Consider the following 14898-nt stretch of genomic DNA (forward strand, 5'->3'; position numbering starts at 1 on the left):
GACAGTGTGCTTGTGGAGGGTCCGTGCATCTGTCACCTGTTTCTTTGGCAGGTGGCTCTGCGTGTTTCTGGGTTTACATGGGGCTGGGTGGTGCGTGGTGCTGCTTGGTGTGTCTCAGGACCTCAAAATCCAACCCTGTTGCTCACTGGCCCGGGGGCCTGGACCTGGCGTCCCAGAGCCTCAGTTTCCCCAGCTGGACTCGGGGAGGGTGAGAGCTGCCACTGCAGGGTAGCGGGGAGCAGCCAGTGGGCAGAGCCCCCCAAGTGGTACCTGGCCCGTGGTGAGCACTCAGCGTGTTAGGCTTTATTGTCACCAGCCTCATTTGCATGGGGGGAGGGTGTGTCCCACAGGCCACCGTGGTCTCAGCACCTGGAGCGTGCCAGCTGCATGCCTCAGTCCCTCCCGCGTGCCCCAGCGCAGGGCGGAGCAAGCCCAGTCGCGGGGCCCGGGAGAGCCGGGCGGGGGGCCCCAGGTGGGCGCCGTGTCCTCAGTCCATGGCCCAGCGGAGCCCCAGGGCTCAGGAGCCCCCCGCCCGTGGCCCACGCGGGGCGGCGGGCGGCAGCCGCACCAGCACCTGCTCCAGGTTGCCCTCCGTGTCCACCAGGCGCAGCTGCGGGAGGCCCAGGAAGGCCTCAGCGGCGATGCTCGTCATGTGAAGCCTGTTGGCCCTGGACAGAGAGGCGGCCATGGGCAGGTGGCAGGGGTGGGCCGCCACCGTCCTGACCTGCCCGGGCGCTCCCCCGCCCCTCGACCTGCCCAGCCGCCCGCCCCTGCACCTGAGGAAGAGGGCGCGCAGGCGGGGCGTGCTGAGGAAGGCCTCGGGGCCCACGTGGCCGATGCGGTTGCCCTCCAGGTGCAGCTCCTCCAGGGCCTCGGGCAGGTCCGGGGGCACAAAGGACAGCTCATTGTGGCTGAGGTCCAGCACCTGGGCGGGCGGGGCAGAGACGGCTACGTGGCGGCCCCAGGTCCCCGGGCCATCGGGCTCAGCGGCCCCCAGCCCCTCTCCCCGCAGGCCCTCCCGGGGCAGGCCCTGTTCCCGGCACTGGGGACAGACAGACAGGTCCCGGCCTAATTCAGGGAGTCACTGACGGAGGTGGTATTTCCTCCACACCACAGCCCCCGCCACCTCTAACACTCTGTCATTTACTAATTATGATGGCGGTAGACTGCCTTGCTCCCTGACCGGGATGTTTGGGGGCGAGGGGGGGACAAGAGCTGTGTCGTTCAGTGCCCAGTGCCTGGCACCCACCGATGCTTCTAGAACTCTGGAATGGACAGTACTAGAAGCGGAGGCGGGGAGGTGGAGGGGCTGGTGGCAGAGGACCGGGTGTCAAGGACAGCACAGGCAAAGTCCCGGAGGCTGGGTCTGTCTCAGCAACCCCAGGGCTGGCCCGTAGTGGGGACGAGGCCTTGGGGTGGGGAAGAACTTGGCAGGCAGCGGAGGGGTGGGGACGGCGCGCTAACCAGCCTGCCCCTGACCTGGAGGGCCTGCAGCTCGTGCCAGGTGCCGGGCCCAATGTCACCGACCCGGAGCCGGTTGTGCGCCAGGCTGAGCTCCCGCAGCTGGTCCAGGCCGGCCAGGGGCTCGGGCTCCAGCCCCCGCAGCTGGTTGCGCTGCAGGCGCAGGGCACGCAGGCCGGCGGGCAGGCCCGTGGGCAGCCGCGTCAGCTGGTTGCCAGCCAGGTCGAGGCTACGCAGCCCGCGCAACCGGCGGAAGGCCCGGCGGTGCACGCGGGCGCTGGCCAGGCGGTTATAGGCCAGGTTGAGCTCCGCCAGGCCGGGCGTAGAGGCCAGGTCTCGGGCGCCCAGCGCGGCCACGCGGTTGTGGGGCAGCACCAGGGCGTGCAGGCGGCGGGGCAGCGCCAGGGGCACGCGGTCCAGCCCGTTGCCGTAGAGGTGCAGCGTGTGCAGGCCCCGCAGCGGCCGCAGCGCCCCGGCGGGCAGCCCCGCGCTCCCCAGCGCGTTGTGCTGCAGCAGCAGGTAGCGCAGCGCCCGCGCCCCCCGCAGCCGCCCCGCCTCCACCCGCCGGATGCGGTTCCGGCCCAGGTGCAGGACGGCCAGGGTCCGGGGCAGGCCGGCGGGCACCGTGGCCAGCTGGTTGTGGGACAGGTCCAGGTACTCGAGGCTGCGCAGCTTGCTGGTGGGAGAGGGGGTCGGCATGAGGACAGGCACCCAGAGCCGGGACCTGTCGGGTCTCGCGGGGACGGTGACGGGGAGGGGTCCACGGATTCAGGCCGGAGATTGCAACCTGAGGGTCGTGAGTTGAGGGATCTGGGCGGGAGGGAAATGTGGGGTGCTCGGGGCAGGTGCCGGCCTGAGAGCTGTGGAGGTGACCAGGAGAGAGTCCTGGGTCCGAGAGAAATGCGTGTGGCAGCTTTGACGTCCGTCAGCTAATGCAACCTCAGTGCAGGGCGGCAGGGAACGAGGACACCTGCCCCATGAGCAGGAGGCACTCGCCAAGTGTGGCCTTGAGTTAGAGCCATTCGGGGGAGGGGGACAGAAGGTGGGACCCCCACCCAGACTATAGATACGCAGGCTCCTCTGCCCCCACCAGGCAGCACCTGAAAGTTGTGGTGTCCAGGCCGTTGTCCGTCAGCTGGTTGTGCTGGAGGTAGAGCTCTCGGAGCTGGGTCTGGTGGCTCAGGGCTCCTCGGGGCACCTTGGATATGAGGTTGTTCTGGAGAAAGGAGGAGAAGATGAGGCAGAGGGTCCAGGAGAGAGGACAGAGGGGAGCTATAGACGGCTCTTGAGTAAGGGAGTGGCAGGGAGCCGGCCTTGAGCAAGGCCGCTGAGCGAGTGCTTGCAAACAACCCGTGTCAGTGGAAGTGATTTAAAGAAAGGCCATTCCGGCCGCTGGGATTTTTGGGGATATTTGGGAGAATGGGAAGCGGGGGTGCCCCAGGGCAGAGACGAGAGAAGGGGGCCTGAGCCGGGCGGCGGCGGGCCGGGAGGTGGAGGCACCTGCAGGTGGAGCCGCTCCAGCGAGGCGGGCAGGCTGGGCGGCAGGTAGCGGAGCCGGTTGCTGGAGAGACTGAGCGTGGCCACGGCCTCGGAGCCGCGGAAGGCGTCGGCCGGCAGCCCCGCGTTGTCCAGCTGGTTGTTGTGGAGGTACACGGACCTGAGGGGAGCCAGGCTCCGGCCACCGGCCTGCCCCGCCTCCCCGCAGCCCCTCCCGCCCCGACCCGCCTGGGGCCGCCTTCAGCGCGCCAGTGCGTGTGTGAGTGTGCAGCTGTGTGCGCACGAGTGTGTGCATGAATGTGCGTGTGTGCGTGTGAGTGCGAGTCTGGATGAGTGTGTGAATGTGGGTGTGTGCGTGTGCGTATATGTGAGTGTGCTCGTTGGATGTGTGTATGAGAGTGTGTGTGCATGTGCGTACATGCGTGTGTGTGTGTATATGTGCTCGTTGGATGTGTGTATGAGAGTGTGTATGCAGTTGCGTGTGTGAATGTGTGTGCGAGTGCGTGTGTGTACGTGCATGTGTGTGCATGTGTGTATATGTGAGTGTGCATGTTGGATGTGTGTATGAAAGTGAGTGTGTGCGGGTGTGTGCATGTACATGCATGTGTGTGCACGAGTGTGTGTATGTGAGTGTGCTCGTTGGAAGTGTGTGTGAGAGTGTGTATGCAGGTGCAGGTGCAGGTGCGTGTGCGTGCGTGTGTGTGCGTGTGTGTGCCCGCATGCTCTATCTGCAGCCTGCAGTTCTCAGGACACGCGTAGGGGGCCCTGCCTCCCCCTTGGGACCCCAGGGTGGAACTCTGCCCCTTACAGACCCCCAGGGAAAGGACCTAACCAGCCCCCCAGCCTCTCACAATGGGACAGCGACCCTTGCCACACCTGAGGCAGGGGCGGGGCCAGGCGGGGCCAGGGCCTACCTGAGCGCAGGCTTCTGCCCGAAGGTCAGGGGGAAGATCTCCATCACCTGGTTGGCAGCCAGGTCGGCCACGCGGAGGGAGCGGGGCAGGAACTGGGGGGCCACGGAGAGCTGGGGTAGCACAGCACACGGCACGCTGGTCCCGTGCGTCCCGTGTCCCCCGCTGTCCCCAGGGCTGCTCCCCGGCTGGGCAGGCCCGTGGGGCCAGCTCACCTTGTTGTGGGCCACGTAGATGTGCTGCAGCTGCGTGAGGGACTCGAAGGCTTCATCGGGCAGGCCTGGGGGGGCGGGGGCGGTGAGGGACCCCAGGCCTGGCCTTGCTGGCCGGGAGCTGCTGGGCTCCGGCCTGCCCCAGGGCCCAGCTGGGAACTGGCAGAGGCTCGCCCCCCCCCCCCGTCAAGTCCCCCCCTCCCCCACCCCTGCTCAAAAGCCACATGGCCCCCTCCAGCCCCCCCACCCCGAGTTTCCGTCTTGCTCAGCAGAGGGCAGTTCTGGGAACCGCCACAGAGCTGCCGCAGCGGCGGGCAAGGGCGGGGTGGCAGTTGCGACCTCACCCTCGGAGGAGATGCGGTTGTTGTGGAGGTTGAGGGTCCGCAGGCTGCTGAGGCGCGACAGCTCGTTGTAGGGCAGCTCCTGCAGCTGGTTGTTCTGCGGGACGGGGTGGGGACGGTCACACCCCTGACTCTGGGACCGTTCGCTGCCCAGTGACCCCAAGCCCTGATCCTCAGCTCCCCATCAGCCCAGACAAACCCAGCACCCCGTCACCCTGACCCCAAGAAACTGCCAAGACCTGACCCCTCCGACACCCCCACAATCAACCCCAAATGCCCCAACCCCCCGACGGTCGACCCCAAATGCCCCATCAACCCACCTTAACCCAAAACAACCCCATAACCACCAAGACCTTGGTCCCAACACCCCCCTCACCCCACAATCAACCCCACCCAAACTTCCCCTCGCTGGCAAGATGTTGACCTCCCCGGGCCCCCCATAATCAACGCCAAATTCCTCATCACATGACCCCAAACAACCCCAAGATGCTGACCCCAGCATCCCCTAACCCTTACCGCCAGCCCCTCTGTCCCCTGGCACACGGTCAAGGCCAGCCTCCAGCGCTGCCACCTCCTCACCCCCTCCCACGGGTGGGGCCCCTGCATGCCCCGCCAGCACCTCTGGCCTCTGGTCTCACCCCCCTGGTCCCCACCCTCCTGTCCCCTCCCCGGGCTCCACCTGCAGGGAGAGGTGCTGCGCAGCCCTGGTGATGTTGTCTGGGAACACACGAAGGTCCAAGCCATTGCAGTCCACGGTGTCCGCCCGGGGACAGGAGCAGCGCGGGGGGCAGGCCCGGGGCGGGGGCTGCGAGCTCTCCCCCAGGTGGGGGAAGGTGGCATCCTCCATGCCGGGGGTGGCCAGAGGGCCCGGCCACAGCAGGAGCAGTAGCAGGCTTAGCCGCTGGGAGGGGAAGGAGGGAGGGGTCAGCGTGTCCCCAGGCCGGGCACAGGGTCGCCATGGCGACTGCAGCATCCCCCTCCTCTGGGGAGGGACTGGGTGGCGGGGCGGGTGGCAATAGCCAACTGGCAGAGCTGGGGTGGGGGGGTGGGGGGCGGTGGGCCCCACCCTCAGACCCTCCCCTGCCCCCCCTTACCATAGCCGGCCGACTCCGCCGTCTCCCCGAGCTGCGGACCAGGCTCCCTAATGGAAACCAGGCGGTCACCTCCTGGAGCCTCTGCCGGGGCTGCCACCGCCCCCCATCGCTCAGCCCAGGCCACCCCCCGCGCACAGCCGGTTCTCCCGAGGACCAGGGGGACGCCGGCCCACCCCCTTCTCCGCCCTGGGGAGGGCGGGCAGGCGGCCGGATGGGGTGGTGAGGACAGGCTGGCCCGTCCCCTCAGTCCCCCTCCAACAACCACCCCAGCTCTGCTTTCGTAACCTCAGCCAGCCTGGGCCGGCCACGGGACGAGGAATGTTTGGGGAAAAGCTGAGATTCGCCCTGTCTGGTATTTGGGCCGACCGCAGGAGTAGGGGTGTGGAGGGAGGCGTGGGGAGGCTTTGGGGCACAGGGGCGTCCCCACGGAGGAGCAGGGGCCGGCAGGGAGGGGTCTGGAGGGGAGCCTGGGGTGGGTGGGCTCTGGACCAGGTCTCCGGCCCCGGCCCCTCCTCCCCTCTGCCGGCCGGTCCCGCGGCAGCCAGACGCCCCCCTCCCCAAATGGCCACAGCCGCTTGAGAGGAAATTACATGTATCCGGGCCCCAGCCGGTGGTTGAGGATGTGAGCTTGGTGCCAGCCTGCCTGGGTCTAAACCTGGGCTCTGCCGCTTCTCTGGGCCTCAGTTTCCCTCCCTGTAAAGTGGGATCATGGTTGTCTCATGCCACAGTGGTGGTGTAAGGATCGAATGAGGGGGTGCGGGTGAAGCCCCAACATGGGAGTGGGGTGCCGCGGGGAGGTGGTGAGGAAGCCAGTCTCCGCCCAAGGTCAAACCCCCTCGTTCCTCCGCTTACCAAGGGGGCGACTTCGGTCAAGTCCCTGTCCTGCCCAAATCTCAGCTTTCCCACACGTAAACTGGGGACAGCAGAGAGCCCTTCCCCTCAAAGAGTTGTCGTGAGGCAAAGAGCGGTAGCGGGAGAACCTTCTAAGACTGGTGTCTGCTCCGCTTGGGAGTGGCCGAGGCACCGGGCTGGGTGCCTGGCAAGGGCGGGGACAGAGGTTGGGGTCTCCCAGAAGCAGAGCTTGAGACGAGGATTGAGTGCGTTTATTCCAGAGATGACAGGTGGTGACACAGGGACAGGAAACACTGAGTGGCCTGAGCAAGAGCGAGACCCCATCTCTACAAAAAATTTAAAAATTAGCCGGGTTTGGTGGCGCACACCTGCAGTCCCAGCTACCCAGGGGGCAGAGGCAGGAGGATCGCTTGAGCCCAGGAGTTGGAGGCTGCATCGAGCTGTGATGGCACCACTGTATTCCAGACTGGGCGACAGAGTGAGACCCTGTCTGGACAAAAAGAAGAAGAAAAAGAAGAGAGAAAGAGAGAGAGAGAGAGAGGGAGAGGGAGAGGGAGAGGGAGGGAGGGAGGGAGGGAAGGAAGGAAGGAAGGGAGGGAGGGAGGGAGGGAGGGAGGGAGGGCACTGAAGATGAACTCAGGATTGAGAAGCAGAAATTGTCTTCTTGGCCGAGACAGTTCTGGGGTACAGGGTTCCCAGACCTGTTGAGTCAGTCCCCACACATGCCCGTGGGTCCCTTTGGCATCTGGTGGTTTTCCCCAATGCAGAGTCTGGAAGGCATCTCAAAGCCCAGTCTTGGATTTTATAATAGCAATCTATGGAAGCGACTGGGGAAGTCACACATCTCACACCAGTCAAGGGGACATGACTCTTAAGCTGTAAGCGAACACAGGCAGGCAAGCCAGGGAACAATGGCTGTTTTGTTTTGTTTTTTTTTTTCAACTATGCCCATAGCTTTGCAGAGTTCAGGCCCCTACCACAGTTCCCACCTTGTAACCCTTTATTCATTTTATAAAGGGCGGTTTCATGTTGCAATCCTAACCCCGAAAGCGGTGATATTAAGAGGTGGGGCTTTGGGGAGGCGATTAGGTTATGAGGGTGGGGCCCTCATGAATGGAATTAGTGCCCTCACTTTACAATGGCAATCAAATCCCAACATGTGTTTTGTAGGGGACAAACCTTCAAACCATGGTGCTATGGCATGCCCAAAAAAGCCACCTACGGGCCCCCAGATTTCGCTTGGGGCAGCAAGATGTTTATGCAATGAGATACAAATAGAAGTTGAAAGGTGGGTCGAGCTCCCTTCCCAGTCTCCCACTGCTTGTCCCCGCTGCCCCCAGGCAAGTGTGCTGGCAGGTGGACTTCCCTTCAGGAGCTACAATGTCCTTCTGTATGATTTGCATGTTTAGTAGAATATACATGTCTTAAATGTGCATAAACCACAGCTGTACTGTGGCAGTGGCCATGATATGAAAGGAGAAGAAAACACAAAAGAGAACACCAAAACCAGCTTGGAGGGTGGAGGTCTCAGGAGACTGCCTGGAGGAGGTTACATCTTTTTTCAGTAACCAGAATATGGACAAATTTTTTCATCGGGATGTTCCCAACAGGGATAAATGACACATCCTTGCTGTGTTTCTGACCTATCTGAGGAACTGAGACTGATTGGATGCAGTGGCTCACGCCTGTAATCCCAGCACTTTGGGAGGCCGAGGTTGGAGGATTGCTTGAGCCGGGAGTTTGAGACCAGCCTGGACAACATAGTGAGACCCCATCTCTCAAAAAAAAAAAAAAAAAAGGCCAGGCGTGGTGGCTCATGCCTGTAATCCTAGCACTCTAGGAGGCCGAGGCAGGCGGATTGCTCGAGGTCAGGAGTTCGAAACCAGCCTGAGCAAGACCGAGACCCCGTCTCTACTATAAATAGAAAGAAATTAATTGGCCAACTAATATATATAGAAAAAAATTAGCCAGGCATGGTGGCGCATGCCTGTAGTCCCAGCTACTCGGGAGGCTGAGGCAGGAGGATTGCTTGAGCCCAGGAGTCTGAGGTTGCTGTGAGCTAGGCTGACGCCAGGGCACTCACTCTAGCCTGGGCAACAAAGCGAGACTCTGTCTCAAAAAAAAAAAAAAAAAACTTCGCCGAGTGTGGTGGCATGTGACTATAGTCTCAGCTACCCTGGGAGGCTGAGGCAGGAGGATCACTGAGCCCAGGAGTTGGAGACTGCAGTGAACTCTGATCACACCACTGCACTCCAGCCTGGGCAACAGAATGAGACCCTGTCTGTAAAAAACAAAACAAAAGAAACCCTGTGACAATGTCCGTGTTGGTGAGGACGCAGTGCAACTGGAATGCTCCTGTATTGTTGCAAGTGTGGATCGATATAGCCACTTTAGAAAACGACTGGGCACATACTGATACCATAATTCCATTCCGGTGTATGTGCCCCAGAGAAACTCTTGCCTGGGGAGAAACGTGCGTGAGTGTTCTAGAAGCACTTGGTATGACACCCTCTGAACTGGAAATATCCACATTTCCCATCACCGAGCTTTCACTACGTGGAAGTGAGAATTGAATGAACCCCAACTACACACAATATGATTAATTCCCAGTGTCATACTGTTGAGTGAAAAAAGCAAGTTATAGGAGACTGCCGCCATTATGAGTCCATTTGTATGAAAGGGCAAAGCCAGCAAAACAAATAATATGTCATTTACAGATACCAACTTATGGGAATGATAGAACAAAATTCTAGAAGGTGGTTATCTTAGCAGAGGATAAGCTTAGGGGTCTGTAAGGATACTGGTAATATTTTTTTTTCTTATATAGGTAGAGTGTACATATATTTTAAAATATTATTTTGTATATTCTCAATATTTGAGAAGAAATGCCCAGGTTAGATTGTATTATAATTTTCAGCGATGGCCATAACAGTGTGTCATATACCATGTGCTTGTTTTATAGTGCAACCTTGCCATTCTCCCATCAAGAAATGGCCTCTAAACCACTTTCCCTTCAACTCCGGGTGGATCTTTGTGCCTAATAAAATCAATAGAGTCGGCTGGGTGCAGTGGCTCACGCCTATAATCCTAGCACTCTGGGAGGCCAAGGCAGGCAGATTGCTCGGGGTCAGGAGTTCAAAACCAGCCTGAGCAAGAGTGAGACCCCGTCTCTACTAAAAATAGAAAGAAATTAATTGACCAACTAAAAATATATATACAAAAAATTAGCCGGGCATGCTGGCACATGCCTGTAGTGCCAGCTACTCGGGAGGCTGAGGCAGCAGGATCGCTTGAGCCCAGGAGTTTGAGGTTGCTGTGAGCTAGGCTGACGCCACGGCACTCGCTCTAGCCTGGGCAACAAAGCGAGGCTCTGTCTCAAAAACTAAATAAATAAATTAAATAATAAATAAATAAATAAAATCAATAGAATCTAGTGGGCCTGAGACATTGCAATATAGAGCCTACGTCATGAGAGGCAATATAAATGTTTTCTGGTTCTGTCTCTCAGGATTTGCCAGTGGAACCCAGACGCCATGCTGTGAGGAAGCCCAAGGCAATTGGAGAAGCCACTCAGTTCTGTTCTGACTGATAGTTCTAGCTGAGGTCCCTGCCAATAACCAGCAAGGAAGTGAGGAAGCCTCTGAGGTGACTTTGGCCCCAGCTACTGTATGACTTTAACTGTGTGACAGACCTGGAGTGAAAACCACCCTGCTGAGCCCAGTCAGCACTGAGGACCATGAGAGATAATCATGATAAATGGGTATTGTTGTTTTACAGCACTGTATTTGGGGTTGTTACACAGGAACCGATAGAAAATCTCTTCCACTGGGATGAGGAGAGGCAGGAGTCTGGAAAGGAGATGAAGGGGACCCCTGCATGGTTTTGCCATTCCAGGGAGTGAGGTCACTGGCAGAGAGGACCTGAGGCTTCCAGGAGGAGAGCAGTTTGACCACAGTGTTGGGAAGTCACCTAGCCTGGGTTCCTAACAATGCTTGACTAAAAGGCTTTGTTCCCCAAGGGCCTAGGGGCTCCAGAAGGCATGGGACCCTCCTGCTAAAGATATGCTATCCTACTGTGATATAATAACAAATATATATATATTGGTTTTGTCCAGGTTTCCTGGGACACGGCTCCTGAAACCCTTGGAATCTCTATCAGGGCTGGGTTTTGAAAGAGAAATGTTGTCCTGAGTCTTTGGGTCCTTGCTTGGAAGAATCACAAACAGGGCTCCTGCGAGGGAGTGAACACAGACAGAAAGGAATTCCATACAAACCACTGTCATTGTAGAAAAGAAGGAAGAGAGAAGAAAGGTACAAGTGGGTAGAAAAGAAGGAAGCTATACAAAGTGGAGATCTGTTCAAGAGAGGGAGGAATGGGTACCAGTCTGCACCAGTGGAGTTTGAGGACTTCCAGGTGGTTGGTTTCCTTTCATTGGCCTGGTCCCAGGGACGGTTTAAGGGAGGTGTGGGGTGTTACCAGATGATTGATTGTCAGGTGTTCTGTTTTCCTGGAGTCCCTTCCCGACTGGTTCCACCCCTCCCTTCTTCTCCACCCCTTCTAACTGTCCTCTTGGCCTGTATCTGCCACTTGCAGATTGGATCCCAGCCTAACAATCTCCAAAGCATAAGTGTCTTTTTGTATGCTAACGACATAACTGGTGGCTGGGGGCTCTTGGAGGGCCTCAGGATGGGGGCTGGTTACCAGGGGAACCAACCTTGTGATTAGAGAGTTGGAACTCTTAGCACCAGTCTCCGCCCCTGGGAAGGAAGGGAGAGGGGCTGAAAGCTGAGTCGACCACCCGTGGCCCGTGATTTCATCAGTCGTGCCTACACGATGAAGACTCCATGAAACCTCAAAAGGTCAGAGTTTGGAGAGCTCTTGGGTTGCAGAACGTGTGGAGGGGCTGGAAGGGTGGCATGCCCAGAGACCATACGTTGCCAGGGGCATCTCTTCCATATGGCCGGTCCCAAGTTGTGTCCTCTTATAACAAATGTGTAATAGTAACTAAAGCCTGAGTTCTGTGATCCTTTCTAGCAAATGATTGATCCAAAGGAAGGAGGGAGGGAAGCCTTGTGGGACTGAGTCCTTAACCTGTGGGATCGGACGCTATCTCCAGACAGATCCTGCCAGAATTGAGCTAAATTGCAGGACACCAAGCTGGTGACCTGGGAGATTGCTTGATAGAGGAGAAGTCTCCCCCTCCCCCATCATCTAGTATTGAGAGTTACATGAGTATAGAAAGAAAAAGTTTTGTGTGTGTGTTGGGGGGGGGTAGGGGAACAGAGTCTCCCACTGTCACCTGGGCTACAGCGCAGTGGTGCCATCATAGCTCACAGCAACCACAAACTCCTGGGCTCAAGGGATCCTCTTGTCTCAGCCTCCCAAGTAGCTGGGACTACAGGCATGTGCCACCACGCCTGGCTAATTTTGTCTATTTTTAGTAGAGATTAGGTCTCACTCTTGCTCAGGCTGGTCTTGAACTCCTGACCTCAAGCAATCCTCCCACCTTGGCCTCCCAGAGTGCTAGGATTATAGGCCTGAGCCACCGCACCTGGCCGGAAAAACAGGTGGATTTTTTTCTCCCCTATGTTCAACTGACTTTGCCCAAACTGACTTCTCCTGAGTCTTCCCCATTTCAGAAAATGGCAGTACCATTTTGCTAAATATTCCACCCAGATGCTAAAGTCATCTTTAATTTCACTCTTCTTGCCCCTGTCCCAATATTTAGTCCATGAACATGACCCATTTGCTCTGAATATGGGCACCTTTCTCCAATTTCACTGTTAGTACCTGAAACCCTTCCCCTGCCCCACTCTTTAAATTTTTTTTTTTTTTTAGAGACAGGCTCTCACTCAGTTACTCAGGCTGGAGTGGAGCAGTGTGATCATAGCTCACTATAACCTAGAATTCCTGGGCTCAAGCAATCCTCCTGCCTCAGCCTCCTGGGTAGCTGGGACTACAGGCACGTACCACCACGCCCAGCTAATATTTTTTGTATTTTTTATAGAAATGCGGTCTTGCTATGTTGCCCAATCTGGTCTTGAACTCCCAACCTCAAGCCATCCTCTCACCTTGGCCTCCCAAAGTGCTGGGATTACTGGCGTGAGCCACTGTGCACAGCCAAAAATCTTTCTATTTTGAAATAATTTCAGATTTATAGAAGATCTGCCAAGATGGTACAGAGAGTTTTTTTTTTTTATCTGTCACCCAATTTCCCCTGATGTTAACATCTTGCATAACCATGGTACATGTGTCACAACTAAGACACTAACTAACCTTGTTACAGTGTTATTCACTAAACTGTGGACTTAAATTTCAATTTCACCAATTTTCCCTTGATGTCCTTTTTCTGGTCCAGAGTTCCATCCAAAGCATCCCATTACATTTAGTTGTCACGTCTCCTTAGTATCCTCTGATCTGTGACAATTTCTTGGTCTTTTTTTTTTTTTTTTTTTTTCTCATGCCCTTGACACCTTGGAAGTATACTGGTCAGGTATTTTGTAGAATGTTCTTCAATTGGGACAGATGTCTAATGCCGTCCCATGAGTTGGTTGAGGTTACAGGTTTGAGGGATGATATAAGATAGGTCCAAGTGTCCTTCCCCTCACATTGGCAGGGGCCCATGATGTCAACACGACTGGTGATGTTGATTTGATTACTTGGTCAAGACAGTAGATTCCAGGTTTCTCCATTGTCAAGTTACGTTTTTTTTCCCCCTTTCAGTGCTTTATTTCTTAGAAACGAGTCACCGAATCCAGCCCATATCTAAGGAGGGGAATTAAGCTCTTGGAGGGAGGAGTAACAAAGAATTTATGCACGTGTCTTAAAAATCCCCTGGTAATTAATATTTGGGGAAAGATATGTGGAGGGAAGGCAAATGTCCTGTTTCTCCTTAATGTTTCATCTACTAAGTTTGGCATCCATTGGTGGGTCTTGCCTGCTGCAATTATTACTGTGATGTTCGCCTAAGGGTGACTTTCTATTTCCCTCATTCCTTCTACATTTATTAATTAGGCATCTTCTATAAGGAAGATTGCTCCTTCCTCTTCCCATTTATTTATTCAACCATTTATTTATATCAGTATAAAAAAGAGCCTCGCTTTAAGTCTCTGTTTAAACTCATGAGGATTTATTTAATTATTTGGATCACAAATGATCTTTGCAATCTCATAGCAGATTCCATCATCTACTGAAAACCTTCCAGAGGCTTCCTTTTCTTCTTAAGAGTAAAATCTAAATGCCTTACTTACCTTCAAGCCCCCTAAACTCCCTACATATTTTGAGGTCTTCTGTTTTCCTTGCCCAATTTTTTCCTTGCTCATTCCTGCTGTGGTCCAACTGGTTTATTTAAAATCACTTAATCATGCCACCTCAATCCCCCTGAAACTTTTTGTTTTGTTTTATTTTGCTTCTTTTGAGACAGGGTCTCACTCTGTCACCCTGGGTAAAGTGCAGTGGCGGGCGTCATCATAGCTCACTGCAACCTCAAACTCTGGGCTCAACCCATCTTCCTGCCTCAGCCTCCGGAGTAGCTGGGATTACAGGTGCACACCACCATGCCCTGGTACTTTTTTCTATTTTTTGGTATCGACAGGGTCTCGTTCTTGCTCAGGCTGGTCTCAAACTCCTGACCTCAAGCGATCCTCCCGCTTTGGCCTCCCAGAGTGCTAGGATTACAGGTGTGAGCCACCGTGCCTCACTCCCCTAAAATTTTGTCTTGGCTAGAATATCCCTCCTCCTCACCTTTGTGGGAACTTCTCCAACTGCCCTCTGTAAACAATCTTCTTCCTTCCCCTCTCGAACCCTAACTGGAGTTAGATATCTATTTCCTTGTGCATCATTTATCTTGTTCACTGCTGTAACCCCAGAATGTAGAACATAGTAGCTGTTCAATAAATACTTGTTGAATAAATGAATGCAAGAGTCTAGAAGAGCAGGGAGAGAGAGAGATCCATTTATTTCCTCTCTGGTTATAGTAACAACAGCTTGTATCTATGGTGTACACGTGCCAGGTACTCAGGAGAACTACACTTTAAGTCTCTGTTTCATCATGTGTAAAATGAAGATAAAAGAATCTATTTCCAAGACTGTTCCAAGGATGACATGAGCTAATGTACATGAAGACGATGCTCGCAGCTGACTTTCAACAATTATTATTTGCATGACCACCATCTGCAGAATGGGCATAACAGGGCCCTACCACATAGAACTGTTGGAAGCTCGGGCCCGTGTTCTGCACATGTAAAGAGATCCGTGATTGATGGCATCACTGTCACCACCAGCCCACCAGCCCACACATGGAATAGATGCTTTCATCGAATCTCACCTTTTCTCTTTCTTTTTATTTTATTTTTTGCAAATCCCTGTCCTTGGCCTGGCTCGGCCGCCAAAGGATGCTGCTCATCAGGCCTCAGCCCACCGGGTGTGGGCGCAGATAGCCCAGGGCTGGGGACTCCGGCCCTTCTGGACCACAGGCTCCCATCGCCCCGCCCACAGGCCTGGACCGCCCGCGGTCTCCATGGAAACCCAC

The 14898-nt window shown here is 55.9% G+C and overlaps 1 protein-coding gene across 1 annotated transcript; it reads right to left on the reverse strand.

Moving 5' to 3' along the window:
- Window positions 1-281: 281 nt before the first annotated feature.
- PODNL1 (podocan like 1) lies at window positions 282-5762 on the reverse strand. The gene is made up of 10 exons (XM_012790384.3): window positions 5517-5762; window positions 5102-5323; window positions 4426-4519; window positions 4085-4149; window positions 3873-3982; window positions 2962-3118; window positions 2562-2677; window positions 1480-2137; window positions 777-925; window positions 282-668 (listed from the first exon to the last, which is right to left on the reverse strand). Exons 1-10 carry the CDS (start codon window positions 5517-5519, stop codon window positions 518-520), a joined length of 1725 nt encoding a protein of 574 aa, XP_012645838.2. The 5' UTR covers window positions 5520-5762; the 3' UTR covers window positions 282-517.
- Window positions 5763-14898: the final 9136 nt, after the last annotated feature.

The sequence above is a fragment of the Microcebus murinus genome, chromosome 4 (assembly GCF_040939455.1).
Source record: "Microcebus murinus isolate Inina chromosome 4, M.murinus_Inina_mat1.0, whole genome shotgun sequence".
NCBI classification, from domain to species: Eukaryota; Metazoa; Chordata; class Mammalia; order Primates; family Cheirogaleidae; genus Microcebus; species Microcebus murinus.

What these genes read in the sequence shown, in the direction of transcription:
- PODNL1 (XM_012790384.3), bottom strand. An exon ending in GGGCAGAAGCCTGCGCTCAG is followed by an intron (nt 3,119 to 3,872) that starts GTAGGCCCTGGC and finishes GGCTCCCCTCAG; the next exon opens with GTCCGTGTACCTCCACAACA. An exon ending in ACGAGCTGCAGGCCCTCCAG is followed by an intron (nt 926 to 1,479) that starts GTCAGGGGCAGG and finishes CCGCCCGCCCAG; the next exon opens with GTGCTGGACCTCAGCCACAA.